The sequence below is a fragment of the Aaosphaeria arxii genome (genome assembly GCF_010015735.1).
Source record: "Aaosphaeria arxii CBS 175.79 unplaced genomic scaffold BU24scaffold_2, whole genome shotgun sequence".
Lineage (NCBI taxonomy): Eukaryota > Fungi > Ascomycota > Dothideomycetes > Pleosporales > Aaosphaeria > Aaosphaeria arxii.
The window spans coordinates 3,737,043-3,752,544 of NW_022983475.1; the positions used below are offsets into that span (position 1 = coordinate 3,737,043).

The following is a 15,502-nucleotide window of genomic DNA, read 5'->3' on the forward strand; positions in this document are numbered from 1 at the left end:
CGCCACCACCTCATAAAACCCCTTTGCTGATCCTCCTCAGGTGCATACTGCAGGTCCCTTCAACTATGCAGCAGTGATCAGATCGCTCCCGTCTTCGCGTCTACGACTTACCCGGTTTGCCAATTAGCTTTGTCGAGCCATTGTCACTCAGCGCCGGAAGCGTCACCTATAACAATAACAACATCGACCGATACCCCCATCTCTACCTCCACCAGATACTTTCTACCGCCTTCATGACTACACCGCTTGGCCTCTTAACTCTTCAGTCCGATCTCGCGCGAACCAGGAGGCCCCTTCACCGTTGAAGTATCCCCAGGCACCTTGGTCTCGTCAACAAACAGCGTGGTCTCCGTTGCCCGCCACCACCAACCTCCATCGCATCCTACCAAACATACCTCAACATAACATAATACAACTCACACACTCCTCCTAATGTCACCCTCTGCACCGGCTGGAGTCCCAGCCCAGTTACGACACCTAATTTATTACCACCTCGACAACGGTTACCTCGAGAATGCGCTCTTCTTCGCCGGGCGTCTACACGCTCTTGAACCCCGAAGTCACGACGCCGCACACCTGCTCGCCCTCTGTAATCTAAAACTCGGCCGGAACAAAGCTGCATTCGATTACGCGAAACCCAAGGGGACTTCCCATCAACATCTGGGATGCGCGTACGTATTTGCGCAGGCGTGCTTAGCATTAGAGAGATTCGATGCGGGAACCACAGCGCTGGAAAAGTCGCGTGGACTGTGGGCTACGAAGAACCATTGGAGTAAGCAGTCCATTTGAAGAATTTCGGGCCACATCGCGGTTCCCATACTGACATGACTTTGTAGACAAGCATTCTGATTCCGCGAGGATACATCTCCCTGATGCTGCAGCTTGCTACTGCTTGCTCGGGAAGTTATGGCAAGCCCACGGCGACACCAAAAAGGCGGTCGATAATTACATCGAATCTTTAAAGTTGAATCCATGCATGTGGGATGCTTTTACGGCACTATGCGATATGGGCACGGCTGTTCGACCCGTCAACATCTTCAAAGTAACGCCAGAAATTCTTGCATCGCTGACCACCTCTCTGTCTGCTGGACAATCTAGTCACAACTCTATGCCACAAGAAGCACCTGACACGCGGAATCCGTTTGTCTCGACTCCAGACAATGATCCGTTCAATCCGCGTACTGGAGGCGATATTGGGCTGAACCTGGGTGGCGCTAACCTCCTATCCAGATTGAATGGCATGACGAATGGCCACGGGCACGGCTCAGCCTATCCAGATGTGGATACGCCGACCTCCAACGCTCAGAATGTCCCAGATAATGACATCATGATGGGTGATGCTGTAGGTCCTGTGATGAACGAAGGTGGAGAGATGCCTCACGCCCCGGTCAGGAAAACCAGGACGCAAGCGTACAACGCGACAGAAGATCCGCCTAGAATGCGGCCCATCACAACAAGAACCAGGTTAAAGATGGGATCAGAGAGTTCGGAATCGACCGATATCCCCAGGCCCATAGGCCAAAACGGCCACAAGAGGACTGTGTCGGGACACTCTACACATCATTCGCAACAGTCACAACAGTCCAGTATGGCCCCGTCAGATCCAACAGCAGCGCCGCCACGGAGAAGCGTGCGACTATTGAACCATATAAGACCTTCAGCTAGCCGATTCGCGGGTGCCACTGCCAGAGATGCTGAGAGCAAGGAGAAGCGCGACCTTAAGAAGAAAGCCACCGGAACTAAGGGCAAGACGGCGTCCACTTCTACAGCAGGTCGGGTTGTGAGTGGAAACCGGAGACCGACAGTTGACACCTCAGAACCCACATCAAAGCCAGACCTTCGACCTTCGAGTTCTGGCTTGATGCGCGCTCCACCCCCGAGGATGGCTGCACCAAAAGAGCTGGCGCAAGGGAAGGACTCAATAGAATGGCTCCTTGATTTGCTTCGAAAGATTGGAACTGGGTATTCTCAGCTAAGTCGCTACCAATGCGTACAGGCCTTGGAGGCTTTCGCAACTGTGCCAACGCAACAACGCGAGACCCCTTGGGTACTGGCCCAGATTGGAAAGGCACAGTACGAGCGATGCATGTACAGTGAAGCTGAGAAGGTGTTTCAGCGGGTACGCGAAAAGGCCCCTACATCTCTCGATGGCATGGAGGTCTTCTCCAACGTACTGTGGCAGCTGAAGAAGGAGACCGATCTTGCCTACCTTGCGCATACTCTACTAGAGCAAGATCGTTTATCTCCTGAAGCATGGTGCGCCTTGGGCAATTCATTCTCCCTGCAGCGGGAGCATGACCAAGCCATCAAATGCTTTTCAAGGGCAACACAGTTGGATCCCGAATTTGCCTACGCCTTCACACTTCAGGGCCATGAGCATCTCGCAAACGAGGAGTTCGACAAAGCAATGCTAGCCTACCGATGTGCGATCAGCGCAGACAATCGCCACTACAACGGCTGGTATGGCCTGGGTCAGGTGTTTGAAAAAATGGGCAAATACGATGTCGCCGAGAAGCACTTCAGGGCCGCAGCACAGATTAATCCAACCAATCCATTCCTTGCGGTTAGGATTGGAGCTGTAAGTATTCACGGATACAAATTTGGCGAATCTTGGGCTAATATGATTCAGGTACTTGATCGTATGAGGAAGACTCAGCCTGCTCTAATGCAATACATGGCTGCTATTGCCTTGGATCCACGGTCAACCGTTGCGCGGTTCAGGAAAGCTGAGATTCACCTCAAGCTTGGTTCGCCCTTGGAAGCTCTTAAAGACCTTGAGTATCTCAAGGACTGTATTCCCGATGACGCCAACGTCCACTTCTTGCTTGGTAGAACTTACAACATGATTGGAGAACGTGGCAACGCAATTCGACACTACACCATCGCCATGAATCTGGACCCGAAAGCTCAATCACTGATCAAGGAAGCCATGGAGAAGGTTGGAGAGGACGATGGCGAAGGCTGGAGTAGCGACGACGATCGTTGAGAGCTTTGACATTCTCATCTCTCATAAGGAAAACATGGCAACACCAAACTAAGCCCTAACACTGTATCGACTTGTGGCGGGCCTTGGCCTTGATCACATTTCAACGCCACCCCTGACCCCTTTCACGGTCGTCTCGGCTTCAGTGAAAAGTGTACCACTAAGTGTATCTACCCCTTTGGATATTCTTTGTTTAGGGCAGGCGAGTTGGCGTGTCCACGAATGGATCACTATCCAGACCCAAAACTGAAGCAAAGATTATTCTTCCCCCTCTTGTCCACAGTTTTATGGTAAAAAAATAATATGTCTGCATATGCATTGCGGATCGGAGTTACGAACGGTTGCATTCTGTATTTAGTTTCTATTCCCCACCTTCGGCAGCTGGACGTCTGGAATGGCGTTGGCTGCCTTTGTATTGCATCATTGAAGGTCTTTGTGATGAGCATCACGACCCGGTTCTTGATGAATGGTATGGTCTTGGCTGCATGGAGTTGGGTTTACACATCGACATGCAAGGTCCGTCATGATAGGTTATGGGTTTCGTCCACGGGGTTCGGTGTATGGGGGGGAGAGATATCCTGTTCAAGACTCTGGAACATTGGCTTACTTGCGAACATAGGGGAAATGCGAGACAGGTGATGGACATTGTATAGTAGAATAACCACTTGGAAAAAGACATAGTCTTCGCACTCATCTCACATCTTGCTGTTGTCTAGGGTGTCTTCTATACTAATGACCGCAGTTTCGACATCTTCAACCGCGTAACACCTCGCCCATTGTAGTTCCTTAAAGGGGCATCCGTGTAGGTCGACACAACTTCTGCATAGATCTACATTCACTTCCTAATCCCGATCTCGCATTCGCCCTCCACAGAACAACGATCACTTCTCAAGCAACCACCTAACCCCCTTAACAGTATCCTCCACAAACGCCTTCGCCTCCTTCATCTCAGGCCAATTCGACCAAAACATATGCCCCAACCCCGCATACAGCTCAAACCTCGTCAAAACCCCCGCCTCCCTCAACTTAATATCATACAACACCGCATCATCCCTCAACGGATCGAGCCCACAGACCTGGAAAAACGCCTTCGCGACCCCCTTGTGCCCATCCGGATGGCAATGCGGCACCGCGAGCGGGGACTCCAAGTCCGGCTGCCAGATCGGAAGCACGTAGTCCATGCTCTCAGGCTTGAGGATCGGGTCGTTGGACGAGCTGTATATCGACGTGAACCTCGTCTTCAGGTGCGCCGGGACGTTCTTGCCGGTGATGAGCGCGGGCACGCTGAGGTACTGGCCTGTTATCGGGGGTTGCAGGTTGCGGTCGCGGGAGAGCAGGGCGAGTGCGGCCGCAATGTTGCCGCCGGCGGAGGAGCCGCCCACTATGAGGCCCTGGGTGGGGGAGGCGGCAAGGGAAGCGCTGGCGGAGATGGTCCATTCGAGGGCGTCCCAGCAGTCGTTGAGGCCGGTTGGGAAGGGGTGTTCCGGGGCGAGGCTGGAAGACATTACTCGTGAGTATGGATGGTGATAGGTAAGTAGGGAAGGGGGAAAGGGGGGGGGGGGGAACGAACCGGTACTCCACATTAACGCAAACGCACCCCAATTCCCTCGCAAACAACCGGCAGTTCAAATCCTCGTCCGACAGATCGCCCACGCACCACCCGCCCTCGTGGAACATCACCACGACGGGGCTTCCTGCCTTGGGAATCTCAACAGCCGAGGGCACGGGTTGGTACACCTTCACGCGGATCGTGGCGCCGTCGCGGGTCGGGATAGAGTGCATGGTCTCTTTGACTTGAGATGGGATTGGGCCTGGGATAATGTAGTGTTGTCGGAGCTGGGCGAGGGGCTCGGAGCGTGCGGCGCGGAGGTCGGACCATTCTGCGCTGCGGGGAGTGGTGTCGATGGGACGGGAGGCGAAGACCTGGTCGAGGTCAGTCAAGTGCTTTTGGATGGAGATGGTGATTGTTTTGAATTCGGGGATTGGGATTGAGGTGGTTGTTGGCCATGCATGGTTAGAAGGGTGGGTATGTCTTGTTTGATAGAAGTTGGCGGTGGGATGAGGTATGGCATCGTTACAGACGGATTTAAATATGGGATATGATATTTGTTTGGAATCAATAACGTCTTGCCTTTTGATATTCGAGGTTTACCTCCCCTGACTTGAGGATTTCGTCTCTGGTTAGATGGGCCATTGTTACCCCTCCTCTTGCTGTAAAATGTCAGTAAATTGATAGATAATGGTAAGACAGATTATAATAATATACTTTCCTCTTCTAAGATTTCAAAGAAGAGATGATCAATTGGAGAATTGATATCAGAAGAGCTTGTTGAAGGTGGGGGAATGAAGTATTAGTTGCGGTTCTACAGTTACTGTTATCTGAGGGTATCCGAGGGGTCAATAAATAAATATACAATAGTCCCCCACTCGGCAGGTAGCTCTCTTCCGTGGTTCCAGCTCATACAAGCAGGAAGCTGTCAGCAAGGAGGGGCTTAGTTGCACTAATGCTCCTTCGTTGTTTAAGACTCATTTTATGCACGAATGAGTCGAGATTATACGAATATGGGCCATTTTAAGAGGCATTAAGTTAGGGCTGGCTATCTCTTGCATTGACAATTGTTGCAAAAGACCAAGGCATACAGTGCTATATCTTAATATAAAAAAACCATATCTCAAAGCAATCGCACATGGCTGTCACTAACCTGAACCGGAGCATGCTTGGTGCTAAGAGCTGTGTTCTTGGAGCGACCGATCAGTTTCCTGTCCTCGCAAATCGATTGGTTTAAGCCACCTCCTCATAAAGAGCATATGACGAACATCTCCTCCTCTCCTCACATGAGATCAACCAACTAGTAACATGATCGTATTTACCCACAACCACCGCCCCTCCTGCCCTCCCTTTCTCACCTTCTAACTAACAACACTCCTCGTGGCGCCTTTATTCTTCCCCCACCATTATAGGAAGAAAAGACGAAATGCCTAAACGCAACAGCATCAACACGATCAGGGGCACCCTCAGCGGGCAGATCGCACTAGTGACAGGCGCCACGGGAGGCATCGGAGCTTCGATATGCAGGATGTTGGCGGTGCGCGGTTGCTCCGTCGCCATGCATTACTTCTCCGACCAGGACGGCGCCATCGAGCTCATGGAAGAGTTCAAAGAGGAGTACATGCATCGGTTCGGTAGCAAGTTCGCGAGCTACAAGGCGGACCTGGGGAATTATGACGAGGTAAATTCTAGCATGGTTCATTTACACCTCCGCGAATTCTTTGTCTTCTTGTTTGCCTGCGTGCAACTGGGAGGGTGAGGTGTGCAAGTTTGGGGGATTGATGAGCTGAATGCTATTTGATGTCTTTCGTGTTGTTTGGAGTTGTGATCTTTTTCTTCTATTCTTCTGCTTCTGCTTCTGCTTCGTCGTTTGCAAAGCACCGCAACAGCACCGTATGTGACATGAGGATGAATGTGATTGACATGCAAAGGTCCGCGAACTCCACGAGCACGTCGTCGATATCGTCGGACCGCCCACCATTCTGATCAACAACGCTGGCGCCAATGGAGGCCACTCGGGCGTCAAGTCCGTTGACGAGGTGCCCATCGAGGCATTTGAGAATACCTGGCGCGTCAATTGCGGCTCTGCATACCTGCTCACCCAGTTGTGCATGCCGGCTATGGAAGGAGAGGGCTGGGGAAGAATAATCTTCATCAGTAGTGTCGCGGGCTTCACGGGAGGCATCGTCGGTCCGCATTATGCTTCCGCCAAGTCGGCTCTACATGGCCTTGTGCATTGGCTTGCGCAGACGTATGCAAAGAAGGGTGTCACTGTCAATGGCGTGGCTCCCGCTCTCATTGAGCAAACGAAGATGCTGCCCGGTAGTAGTGAGGAGCTGGCTGAAAGTATGCGCCAACCCACTCGCTTTTATTCCGCTGTTTTTGGTATTATACCTAGCTAACGGAATGTTAGAATTGCCTGTAGGTAGGTTAGGATATCCCGACGAAGTTGCCGGGACGGTTCTGTGGATGCTGGAGACATCCTATGTCACCAATAAGGTCATAGGAGTCGATGGCGGAATGTTTCCGCAGTGAACTTGCAATGGCTCCTGATGACACTCTGCTGCGCCGGAGGAGACTCGGTTCTTGAATTCTCAAAAGTTGATTCGATTTAGGGCGTTCAGGGGATATGGTTAATAATCCTTTGGACAAATTGGCTTCCAAGTCTTCTCTCTCAAATTACAAGGCGTAGTATTTTGTATCTATGTCTCCGAAAATGCTCAGCATTGGATATGAGATCCCCCGTTCGCTTTTTCCCCTCGATACCAGATATGTAGATTACCAATTTTTCCAAAATTGTTGTATGTGTACATCGCACATCTAGAAGCAGAAGACCTGGTCCTCGAGCTTGCTGACGGGGCGAGCCTTCTGGAAGCCAAGACCCTCAGTAGCCTTCTTCATTGCACTGACCATAGGCGGGGGACCGCAGATAAGGATCTTGACGTCGTTGGCGGGAGCGGGGAGTTTGGACTAAGGAAGAGGTTAGTGGCTGGGATAGCCATGTACTGCGAAACAAGCATACCTTGATCATGTCTGCGGTGACGAAACCGACACCACCATCCCACTTCTCAGGTGGGTTGTTGAGAACGTAGTGCACCCTGATCTTAGGGTCCTTAGCTGCCAGTGCGTCCAAATCCTCTTTCAGGAGAATATCCTCAGGGTTGACGTTGGCGAAGAGAAGATCAACCTCGGTGTTGTCGCCAGTCTCGCGACCGCGGACAATTGCCTTGATGACCTGGAGCATAGGGGTAATTCCAGTACCGCCGGCAATCATTCCAAAATGCCTGACCATGTTGGGAGTGTAAACCATAGCACCCTTAGGGCCCTTGACCTTCATAGTTTGTCCAACCATGAGAGAAGCGACATGCTTAGAGATGTTACCGGTAGGGTACGACTTGATGAGAAGATCGAAGTGGCCTCTGTCCTCGTCGGAGGAGATGGGGGTGTAGGAGCGGACGACCTCCTTGGGCTGGCCGGCAATGGTCGCGCCGAGGGAGATGTGCTGGCCGATGGGAAGGCCGAGGATGTCGGTGGGGTTGGGGAGCTTGAAGCGGTAGCTGGAAAGGGGAGTCAGAAGCTGCAACGAGGCAATTAATAGGTATTTAGACGTACATCGCGGTGTTGTGACTCAAGATTGTCTTCTCAGTGAGCTCGAAAGTCTGGAACTCAGTTGGCTTCAACACCTTTCGTGGGCCTATAGATGATGTCAGTTTTCGTTCGCTATTAGAATGCCCGGGAAGAATGCATACGGCTGTTCATGATCTTCCAGCCTCCTAGGACGGCTGCGAGGACTACAGAGTAGGGAAGCCATTCCTTCTTGATAATAGCAATTCCGACGATGAGCAGAGCGGAGGGGATATAGACCCCGTGGACGAATTGGGGGGAGGTGAGCGGTGGAGCAGACATGGTGAACGTCTTGAGAAGGAGGAATTGGATCTTTCCCAACCAGCGACAGCAATTGTTGAAGTGAACGTTGGGATCAAGAGCGGGGGAGGAGGAGATGGCAGAGAGAGGAAAGAAGCTCTCGTAAGTAGTTGTGTGGGGTCTACGGAGGGCGGGAGGAATCTCTAGTGTCGTCTTTTTGGTGGAGAGTTTGGACTCGGTAATCTTTTTGGAGGCTTCGGAGATTGATCGGGTCTAGGCGTTGAGGTCGGTGTTGTCGGGAGCCGCTCGACTCTAATTGGCCGCAGACTACCTCATCCTACACTTGGGCGTTCACTACCCAAGAGAGGCAATGAATTCCGAACTTGTGTTTCCTCCATCATTACATCATACGGTATGGTGGTAGCCTTCGTTGAATAACGATCGAAATCATTTATCTCGGGCATCAATTCCTTCTCTTTCAGCTCATCACTTCCATAGCATTCACTTCGTTCCCAGCTTTTTTCCAACGAGTGATTTGCTGTCAAACGCTGCAAACGCCACAGTTAAGTAACCGGGTGGGGGAGATATTGAGGATTCTCTATGCGCATTTGGAAAATCAATCCGGGATAACATCTTCATTCAATGCCAGCATTTTCATCGACTGAAGATTCGTTTCAATTGTCAATGTATCTTTTGGGCCACTTCTGATACCGAAACTTTGGGCTTTCACTAACATCATACGCCTCCAGTAACAGTATCAATTGAAAAAAGACTTCGCGGCAAACGGCATAAATATCTACTTGGATCCTCACTTGGCCATAGTATAAGCAGCAAACCTATTCCCTTCAGGGTCCTTGAAGTTCATGAACCACCCATGATTGCCCTCCTTCGTCTTTCCCAATACTGTGGTTCCACCAAGCTCATGCACCTGCTTCTCCGTCTATGCAATTCATTAACACGCCAATCTGACAGGACGTAAAAATCAAACAATGAATTAAGACATACCGCTTCAAGATCTGTAACATAGCAATAGATGGTAAAGCCGACGCCTTGGGGGTGCTCGCTACGTTTGCATCCCTCGGGTAGCTTCACGATGCCTCCCGAAAGACCTATGAGCGTCAATTTTGATCATCAATCAAACATCGTTTTTGCAATTGCTCACCTTTCGGTTGCTGGAACTCGAACATGGCGACCTCAGACTCTGGATGGTCCTTAGTGCCCGGCTTGAATTCCCATGAAGGGAACAAGGCAGAATAAAACTCCTGGTTCAAATGAGCGATCACACTATGTTTGTGTTTGTGAAGACGGACCTTCAGTTTTGGGGGATTCTCAGACATGACTTCGATCCAGCAGGGACTACCAATTGGTGGAATTGGCCATTCCTTTGCACAGTTTTCGTCAGACATTTTGAGGATTGGTTCCTAAGGCGATATTCAGATAAGGATTCCCAAAAAGAATGGAGATGACTATCTGCAACTCCGTAGCTTTCGCTCCTTTTTATACATCCTCAGGCCAACATCGTCACCGTAATCATGATCGTCCCTATTCATTGTTCAGTTTACTCATCCTCAGGCAGCAATTCCAATCACCGTCTCTTCCCAAGCCACAACCATACCACGGCGTCGCCAAGCGCGTCCTTTGACCCCTCATACCACTCTCACATCCACCACTAACGAGCGCCGGACGTCCACAAAGTAGCGCTCCGTAGTTACAAGCGACGCGCCTCATTGCGTAGATGCGCGCCGCCGAGAAAATCGGTGACTCAGAACACGAAATTACCACGCATTCACGTTGTCACGGTGAATGAGGTCGCACGAACGCATGACTTCGCGATCGCGCGACGGAATACGAGGAATGCGATGTCATAGTGTGGTGTGACGACGTGACGGCGGCTGCAGGTGGGGCTTTGTCTCAGCTTTAATGCTTTGAGTACGGACTGTTAGGACAATTTGAAGCAGCAACATGGGGATGTGCAGTTTTATTCCTGGATACGTGCGTGTGCAATTAATGCATTGTCTATTTCGAGCTGCGTTGAGTCTGGACTTCTCGCATCTCTTTTCCTTTCGTTGATAGTCCAGCAAACATTAAGGAATGCGGAATGGAAGGGAGCAAAAGGATTAATATTCAAAACAAAACTGTCATGATCCTAACTAGGTAAATAGGCGATCGTAGGACATGAAAGTATCATGTAGGGACGGGACTACACCAGATCCAACATGAAATTCGAGAATCGTTTGCTATCCCTGAACTTGTTTTGCTTTCTTTATCTCGATTCCTACCATCATGACTTCATTTCTCTGTAGCTTTCAAATCAACCCAAATCTTCTTACACACCTGTTTCGCAGGTTCAAACGCATGTTTCCCTTCCTCGTCTGCCCAAGTTGCCGTGTCGAATTCGCTAATAACGGTTCCCTCGAACGGCGGCTCCGCCTTTCCCCATACATGTGCAACAGCATTGTTGATACTTTCGATCTGAATCCCTCTGTATCCTTTCCCAGCAGCCTCTCTCATCAGCCACCTTGCTAACGCAGCCATAATTCCCTGTCCTTCATAGTCACGTCGCGTAGACGTCGCATTTCGCATCAGCACCTGCCCGTCTCCAGTTGCCTTCCACGTCTCCGGAGCTCTCTGGTCCAGTACATCAAGAATGTGATATATCAATCCAAAATGCGGCAGGACTTGTAACATTGGTTCCATCTTCTTCAAGTCAAGAGCATTTATACCGTCGTAGCTCATTGCAACGCTAACAAGGGGAAAGTCCATCTGCTCGAGCAACCTCTTGCTTTCAGCCTGCACGCCTTGAGAGGACTTCACCTCCGGCTCGGATTCGTCCCAGTATAACTTTCCTCCTGTAGGCGCACTTTCAGCACGTTTGAAAGTATACTCTGTGTCGAAGACGCCGAAAGAGAGACCGGACTTAATCTGGTGTTCGAAGAGATATTTGCCGTTTCTCATTGCTTCGTGCAGCTTGTCGGTCAGGTAGTCTGGGTATAAGACTGTCCAGACAGGAGAATAGAACACGTTGGAGTGGATGACGATGGCCATGACCCACTCGAGGTGTTCTGGTTGCAATTGACGGATTTCGTAACGTGGTGGGAGCGAAGATGGGTTGGATGGGGTGGGTACCCGTAAGTTGGTATTCTTGCTGCCAGACAGAGAGTTCATTTTGGAGGTTGTTCTTGAGTTTCGGATATAATAAAGGAGAATTGAGTTGTTTTCTCGTTTGATTAGGTTTCTAGGTGTCTACAAATGCGAATGAGCTATCACACTCAATGCCTGGGAAGGTAGAACTGATGTATCGATTTATTATTGAGTGACAATGGCATAATTAAAATACTGTATATTGTCGTTGATACTTCAGGCTATATACCAAGGTGATGCGGCGTAGTCTTACTCTCACCCGATAATCTTACCTGCTAGTCGCTAACATCGTTGATGACCTCAGTAAGCACTTCCTACAAATGGTCACAGTGCATCAATACCCTCGTAACACCTTAATCCTGACCCCAGCTTGAGCTGGAAAATCTGTGGTTTTAAGTTAGTGAGTTATAGATCAAATGATAAACCTCGACCAAACTAGCCGGTCCACAGAGCTGATAGGCGGCTAGTTAAGCGCGCATATTTTCTGGGTTACATTTGGACCCAATAACGGCATATCGAGGAGTGCTTTTTACTTTTGTTCCGTGTTACACCATAAGTGCAGCATCTCGATGCTACAGGAACAGATCTGACTCACTATGGACAACTGTGCTAACCAGGCCATAGCATCGTCGAATTACAACAATGTTCGTGACTTTCGGTAATATCTTCAAACTACTAGTCCATGACATCATTGCACCGAATCGACAAAGTTGCGGATCCATACGGGTGTGGAAACTTCTAACGCTTATAGGGTTCTATAGTCATTCAGCTGAAGTTTTGATTATGGAATGCCCAGGACTTTTTGTAAACTTTCTGATATCAATAACCTCTTGAGGGTTATGCATAGAATTTGAGCGCATAGTAAGCTAGGTTGGAGTAGTAGACACAATATAGAAAACCTCACATGATTCGGAACAGCGGCTCCTCCCTTCCAACCTATCGGTAATGCATATGCGCGGACGTTACACAAGGATTTTGATAAACAAGAAGGGACAGAGAGTATTGGAAATCTCTCGGCGTACATTGCAAGAGGGTTTTATTTCCGTCTGGATTTGCTAGCCAGTTTGGCTGAGCAACGTGGTATGGAGAATCCCGTCCAAGAAATATCTGAAGGCTTGGTGTAAGCTTTCACGATTTGAACGGGCACATGATCATTGGCCCATCGCACGGTTATACCCCAAGTGAATAGATGCATGTGTCGATGGGCGCTTGCTTTCAAACTTCTCAATTTTTAAATTCCCAAACAATTGTATGGAATGTCAAGGTATCCGTGCTCTCAACATGAACATTGGTCAGGGACGTGGAAGAGTGTAATTTGCCTGACCTTTTCCATCAGTTCACAGAGCATGTTTTCGACTGCTTTCTGTATCTTAATAGTGAAACCATATGGTATACTCCGAAGAGTCCCATCTGTACTTGGTTGACATTGGCGTTCTAAAAAAATGGTACAAACCATTGCAAAGTCGGCTTGAGTTGCATACTATCTATAGTGGTATCGCATGACATAGCCTAGCTAAATAGTAACTTGAGAGTGTCAATTGCAATCAAGGAGGCAAGGTGAAGGCAGGGATCATGCGGGTCTTGGGAATGTAGAAAGGTAGTTCCCACTTGGCGGAATGTAAAATTGTGCTAAGCTTTACAGGAACTGAGACCCGAAACGAATTGGACTGAGTTGGCGGCAACACACTATGCGCCATGAACAAATTATTGCCAAAGGTATCAAGTCCTGACGCGGATTCCTGCATAAAAGGTGTTTGGTGGATTTCATACGAGTAATGTCATCCCTCTCAACCCCAGCTCCGGTTCGTCCTCAAGCTCGACTTCCTTTCGCCTGACGTTGGATTTGGGCCACTTGTAGCATCAGTTGTTGTGCCATTGTTCCAATATAGTAATTTTTGAGAGCGACGCAAATGAAGGATATTCTCCCAATCCTGACAGGCTTCGGCCTGCTAGGCTTTGTTACAGCCAGCGTACTACCAAGAGGCCATTCAAAGATATGTATCTCACGCCCTTCTAGGTTATTCCTACTGACACTTGTGTACGTAGTTGGAAGGAAGCATGTCCAACAACGTGGTTATGGCGGTGGTGGTCACGGCCATGGCCATGGCCACGGTTATGGCGGCCATCACTCCGGTCATCATGGCTACTCTGGGTACAGTCCTTACGATTACTACAAAGGCTTCGGTCCCTATGGATTTCCATTCCCACTTGATCCTGAATTATATCCCGGTTTAGATTTTGACGCCGCCGTGTTGAATCCTTCCCTCTTCGCCGAATACTTGGCCAACGGTGGCGCTTATAATATGGCCAATGGTGCAGCTTTTAATCAGGCCAACGGTGGAACTTTCAATCAGGGCCTTGCTGTACCTGCTGAACAGGCCATTGAACCAGTCGATCAGAGCAACGGTGCACCAGTCAATCAGGGTAACGGCAGTCCGTTGGTTACTCCAGCTCCGGCTGTTGAGGCTACTCCGGCTCCAGTAACTCCAGTACCGAACGCCGAAATTTCCATGCCCCCTGTGATTGCAGAGCCCTCTGGAGCACCGGTTGTAGAGCCCTCGGAAGCGCCAGTTGTAGAGCCATCGGGAGTATCAGCCGTTGAGCCTTCCGGAGCACCAGCCGTTGAGCCTTCAGGAGCTCCCGTTATTGAGCCTTCAGGGGCTCCCGTCGTCGAGCCTTCAGGGGCTCCCGTCGTTGAGCCATCTACTCCAGTCGTTGAGCCATCTGCTCCAGTCGTTGAGCCATCTGCTCCAGTCGTTGAGCCATCTGCTCCCGTCGTCGAGCCATCTGGAGCTCCCGTTGTCGAGCCATCTGCTCCAGTCGTTGCGCCTTCTGCTCCGGTTGCTGAGCCTTCTGCTCCGGTTGCTGAGCCTTCTGCTCCAGTTGTTGAGCCATCTGCTCCAGTTGTTGAGCCATCTGCTCCAGTTGTTGAGCCATCTGCTCCAGTTGTTGAGCCATCTGCTCCAGTTGCTGAGCCATCTGCTCCGGTCGTTGAGCCATCTGCTCCAGTCGTGGAGCCATCTGCTCCAATTGTTGCGCCATCTGCACCTCCAAGCAGTGCGCCAGCATCGCCACTAGCCACCTTTGTTTGTAACGCAGTTGGGTACCTGGTACAATCAAATTCGCTGTATAGTCTGAACGCTACCTCAGGTTTGACATCCTTACTGAGCTCAACGATTGGCGCTGGAGGAGATGTGACCTCCATTGGATACAACGTCTTGGACAACACAATTTGGGGCGTAGTGAGCATTTTAGGAGCCAACAGCCTGGTTCAAATCGGAAGTGATGGTGGCCAGAAGCCTCTCGCTGTTAGCCTTGGAGCAGGCTACTGGAATGCTGGTGACATCGACAACACTGGAAAGTTCTACATAACTCAGGGAGGAGGAGTATGGGCAGTGATCGACCTTGCTCCCGGCTCCGCAACATTCGGTACGATCATTGAAAGCGGCGACGCAACTGCCAGTATTATAGCCATCAACGGCATGGGTATATTTGACTGGGTATATCTTCCTGCCAGACCCGGCTACTTATACGCCGTAACTATTGGACCATCACTGGTTCGCTTTAATTTGGCCACGCACATTTGGGAAAAGATTATGGACTATCCTTCACTCGCTGGTACGAACCAGTTCGGTTCATTCTGGGGTTCAGACACCGACGAGTTTTACGGACAAGAGACCACTACAGGCAATATTTACACATTCAATGCGGGCGGTGGAGCCGCAACATTGCTAAGTACAAGCCTCAGCGTACCTTCCGGTGATGGTGCAAGATGTATATCTGCTGTTGCTGCTTCACCGATTGAAAGTGGTGGCATTCCAGGACGCTTCATATAAACTCCCATTAATTGCTCAACTAAGCATGAATTTCACTCTAGTCATACCGGGGAAATACGTCGACTCGACAAAAACATACTAGGGTCAGAATCATCAGTACGATTTGTTGGTCAAATTGTCACTATTTCT

General features: G+C 50.0%; 8 protein-coding genes across 8 annotated transcripts; 4 read left to right on the forward strand and 4 right to left on the reverse strand.

The window, feature by feature from the left end:
• The first annotated feature begins 255 nt into the window (after nucleotides 1-255).
• Nucleotides 256-3,136, forward strand: BU24DRAFT_127941 (TPR-like protein). The gene is made up of 3 exons (XM_033520975.1): nucleotides 256-772; nucleotides 837-2,578; nucleotides 2,630-3,136. The coding sequence occupies exons 1-3, from the start codon at nucleotides 433-435 to the stop codon at nucleotides 2,984-2,986; spliced, it is 2,439 nt and encodes an 812-aa protein (XP_033388174.1). The 5' UTR covers nucleotides 256-432; the 3' UTR covers nucleotides 2,987-3,136.
• On the forward strand, nucleotides 3,137-3,743 carry BU24DRAFT_127942 (uncharacterized protein). Its single transcript, XM_033520976.1, has one exon. It carries the CDS (start codon nucleotides 3,287-3,289, stop codon nucleotides 3,620-3,622), a length of 336 nt encoding a protein of 111 aa, XP_033388175.1. The 5' UTR covers nucleotides 3,137-3,286; the 3' UTR covers nucleotides 3,623-3,743.
• Nucleotides 3,628-5,410, reverse strand: BU24DRAFT_419450 (uncharacterized protein). Its single transcript, XM_033527219.1, has 4 exons — nucleotides 5,250-5,410; nucleotides 5,115-5,190; nucleotides 4,554-4,906; nucleotides 3,628-4,477 (listed from the first exon to the last, which is right to left on the reverse strand). The coding sequence occupies exons 2-4, from the start codon at nucleotides 5,175-5,177 to the stop codon at nucleotides 3,865-3,867; spliced, it is 1,029 nt and encodes a 342-aa protein (XP_033388176.1). The 5' UTR covers nucleotides 5,178-5,190; nucleotides 5,250-5,410; the 3' UTR covers nucleotides 3,628-3,864.
• Nucleotides 5,411-5,822: 412 nt separating this feature from the next.
• Nucleotides 5,823-7,387, forward strand: BU24DRAFT_419451 (3-oxoacyl-reductase). Its single transcript, XM_033527220.1, has 3 exons — nucleotides 5,823-6,213; nucleotides 6,464-6,878; nucleotides 6,946-7,387. The coding sequence occupies exons 1-3, from the start codon at nucleotides 5,959-5,961 to the stop codon at nucleotides 7,065-7,067; spliced, it is 792 nt and encodes a 263-aa protein (XP_033388177.1). The 5' UTR covers nucleotides 5,823-5,958; the 3' UTR covers nucleotides 7,068-7,387.
• Nucleotides 7,135-8,616, reverse strand: BU24DRAFT_419453 (nitrate reductase). The gene is made up of 4 exons (XM_033527221.1): nucleotides 8,282-8,616; nucleotides 8,145-8,226; nucleotides 7,555-8,089; nucleotides 7,135-7,502 (listed from the first exon to the last, which is right to left on the reverse strand). The coding sequence occupies exons 1-4, from the start codon at nucleotides 8,436-8,438 to the stop codon at nucleotides 7,353-7,355; spliced, it is 924 nt and encodes a 307-aa protein (XP_033388178.1). The 5' UTR covers nucleotides 8,439-8,616; the 3' UTR covers nucleotides 7,135-7,352.
• Nucleotides 8,617-9,025: 409 nt separating this feature from the next.
• Nucleotides 9,026-10,205, reverse strand: BU24DRAFT_419454 (uncharacterized protein). Its single transcript, XM_033527222.1, has 4 exons — nucleotides 9,707-10,205; nucleotides 9,559-9,658; nucleotides 9,402-9,505; nucleotides 9,026-9,336 (listed from the first exon to the last, which is right to left on the reverse strand). The coding sequence occupies exons 1-4, from the start codon at nucleotides 9,800-9,802 to the stop codon at nucleotides 9,205-9,207; spliced, it is 432 nt and encodes a 143-aa protein (XP_033388179.1). The 5' UTR covers nucleotides 9,803-10,205; the 3' UTR covers nucleotides 9,026-9,204.
• Nucleotides 10,206-10,535: 330 nt separating this feature from the next.
• On the reverse strand, nucleotides 10,536-11,735 carry BU24DRAFT_419455 (uncharacterized protein). The gene has a single exon (XM_033527223.1). The coding sequence runs from the start codon at nucleotides 11,559-11,561 to the stop codon at nucleotides 10,686-10,688; it is 876 nt and encodes a 291-aa protein (XP_033388180.1). The 5' UTR covers nucleotides 11,562-11,735; the 3' UTR covers nucleotides 10,536-10,685.
• A 1,638-nt stretch (nucleotides 11,736-13,373) lies between these two features.
• BU24DRAFT_476888 (uncharacterized protein) lies at nucleotides 13,374-15,482 on the forward strand. Its single transcript, XM_033532947.1, has 2 exons — nucleotides 13,374-13,535; nucleotides 13,584-15,482. The coding sequence occupies exons 1-2, from the start codon at nucleotides 13,448-13,450 to the stop codon at nucleotides 15,371-15,373; spliced, it is 1,878 nt and encodes a 625-aa protein (XP_033388181.1). The 5' UTR covers nucleotides 13,374-13,447; the 3' UTR covers nucleotides 15,374-15,482.
• The last annotated feature ends 20 nt before the right edge of the window (nucleotides 15,483-15,502 follow it).

What these genes read in the sequence shown, in the direction of transcription:
- BU24DRAFT_127941 (XM_033520975.1), top strand. Translation starts at nt 433, where the DNA reads ATGTCACCCTCTGCACCGGCTGGAGTCCCAGCCCAGTTACGACACCTA. An exon ending in GGCTACGAAGAACCATTGGA is followed by an intron (nt 773 to 836) that starts GTAAGCAGTCCA and finishes ATGACTTTGTAG; the next exon opens with ACAAGCATTCTGATTCCGCG. An exon ending in TTGCGGTTAGGATTGGAGCT is followed by an intron (nt 2,579 to 2,629) that starts GTAAGTATTCAC and finishes AATATGATTCAG; the next exon opens with GTACTTGATCGTATGAGGAA.
- BU24DRAFT_127942 (XM_033520976.1), top strand. Translation starts at nt 3,287, where the DNA reads ATGTCTGCATATGCATTGCGGATCGGAGTTACGAACGGTTGCATTCTG.
- BU24DRAFT_419450 (XM_033527219.1), bottom strand. Translation starts at nt 5,177, where the DNA reads ATGGCCCATCTAACCAGAGACGAAATCCTCAAGTCAGGGGAGGTAAAC. An exon ending in TAAACCTCGAATATCAAAAG is followed by an intron (nt 4,907 to 5,114) that starts GCAAGACGTTAT and finishes GACCTCGACCAG; the next exon opens with GTCTTCGCCTCCCGTCCCAT. An exon ending in TGCGTTAATGTGGAGTACCG is followed by an intron (nt 4,478 to 4,553) that starts GTTCGTTCCCCC and finishes AATGTCTTCCAG; the next exon opens with CCTCGCCCCGGAACACCCCT.
- BU24DRAFT_419451 (XM_033527220.1), top strand. Translation starts at nt 5,959, where the DNA reads ATGCCTAAACGCAACAGCATCAACACGATCAGGGGCACCCTCAGCGGG. An exon ending in ACCTGGGGAATTATGACGAG is followed by an intron (nt 6,214 to 6,463) that starts GTAAATTCTAGC and finishes TGACATGCAAAG; the next exon opens with GTCCGCGAACTCCACGAGCA. An exon ending in TAGTGAGGAGCTGGCTGAAA is followed by an intron (nt 6,879 to 6,945) that starts GTATGCGCCAAC and finishes ACGGAATGTTAG; the next exon opens with AATTGCCTGTAGGTAGGTTA.
- BU24DRAFT_419453 (XM_033527221.1), bottom strand. Translation starts at nt 8,438, where the DNA reads ATGTCTGCTCCACCGCTCACCTCCCCCCAATTCGTCCACGGGGTCTAT. An exon ending in CTGGAAGATCATGAACAGCC is followed by an intron (nt 8,227 to 8,281) that starts GTATGCATTCTT and finishes CATCATCTATAG; the next exon opens with GCCCACGAAAGGTGTTGAAG. An exon ending in TTGAGTCACAACACCGCGAT is followed by an intron (nt 8,090 to 8,144) that starts GTACGTCTAAAT and finishes TCCCCTTTCCAG; the next exon opens with CTACCGCTTCAAGCTCCCCA.
- BU24DRAFT_419454 (XM_033527222.1), bottom strand. Translation starts at nt 9,802, where the DNA reads ATGTCTGACGAAAACTGTGCAAAGGAATGGCCAATTCCACCAATTGGT. An exon ending in CGAGTTCCAGCAACCGAAAG is followed by an intron (nt 9,506 to 9,558) that starts GTGAGCAATTGC and finishes TGACGCTCATAG; the next exon opens with GTCTTTCGGGAGGCATCGTG. An exon ending in ATGTTACAGATCTTGAAGCG is followed by an intron (nt 9,337 to 9,401) that starts GTATGTCTTAAT and finishes TGAATTGCATAG; the next exon opens with ACGGAGAAGCAGGTGCATGA.
- BU24DRAFT_419455 (XM_033527223.1), bottom strand. Translation starts at nt 11,561, where the DNA reads ATGAACTCTCTGTCTGGCAGCAAGAATACCAACTTACGGGTACCCACC.
- BU24DRAFT_476888 (XM_033532947.1), top strand. Translation starts at nt 13,448, where the DNA reads ATGAAGGATATTCTCCCAATCCTGACAGGCTTCGGCCTGCTAGGCTTT. An exon ending in AAGAGGCCATTCAAAGATAT is followed by an intron (nt 13,536 to 13,583) that starts GTATCTCACGCC and finishes TTGTGTACGTAG; the next exon opens with TTGGAAGGAAGCATGTCCAA.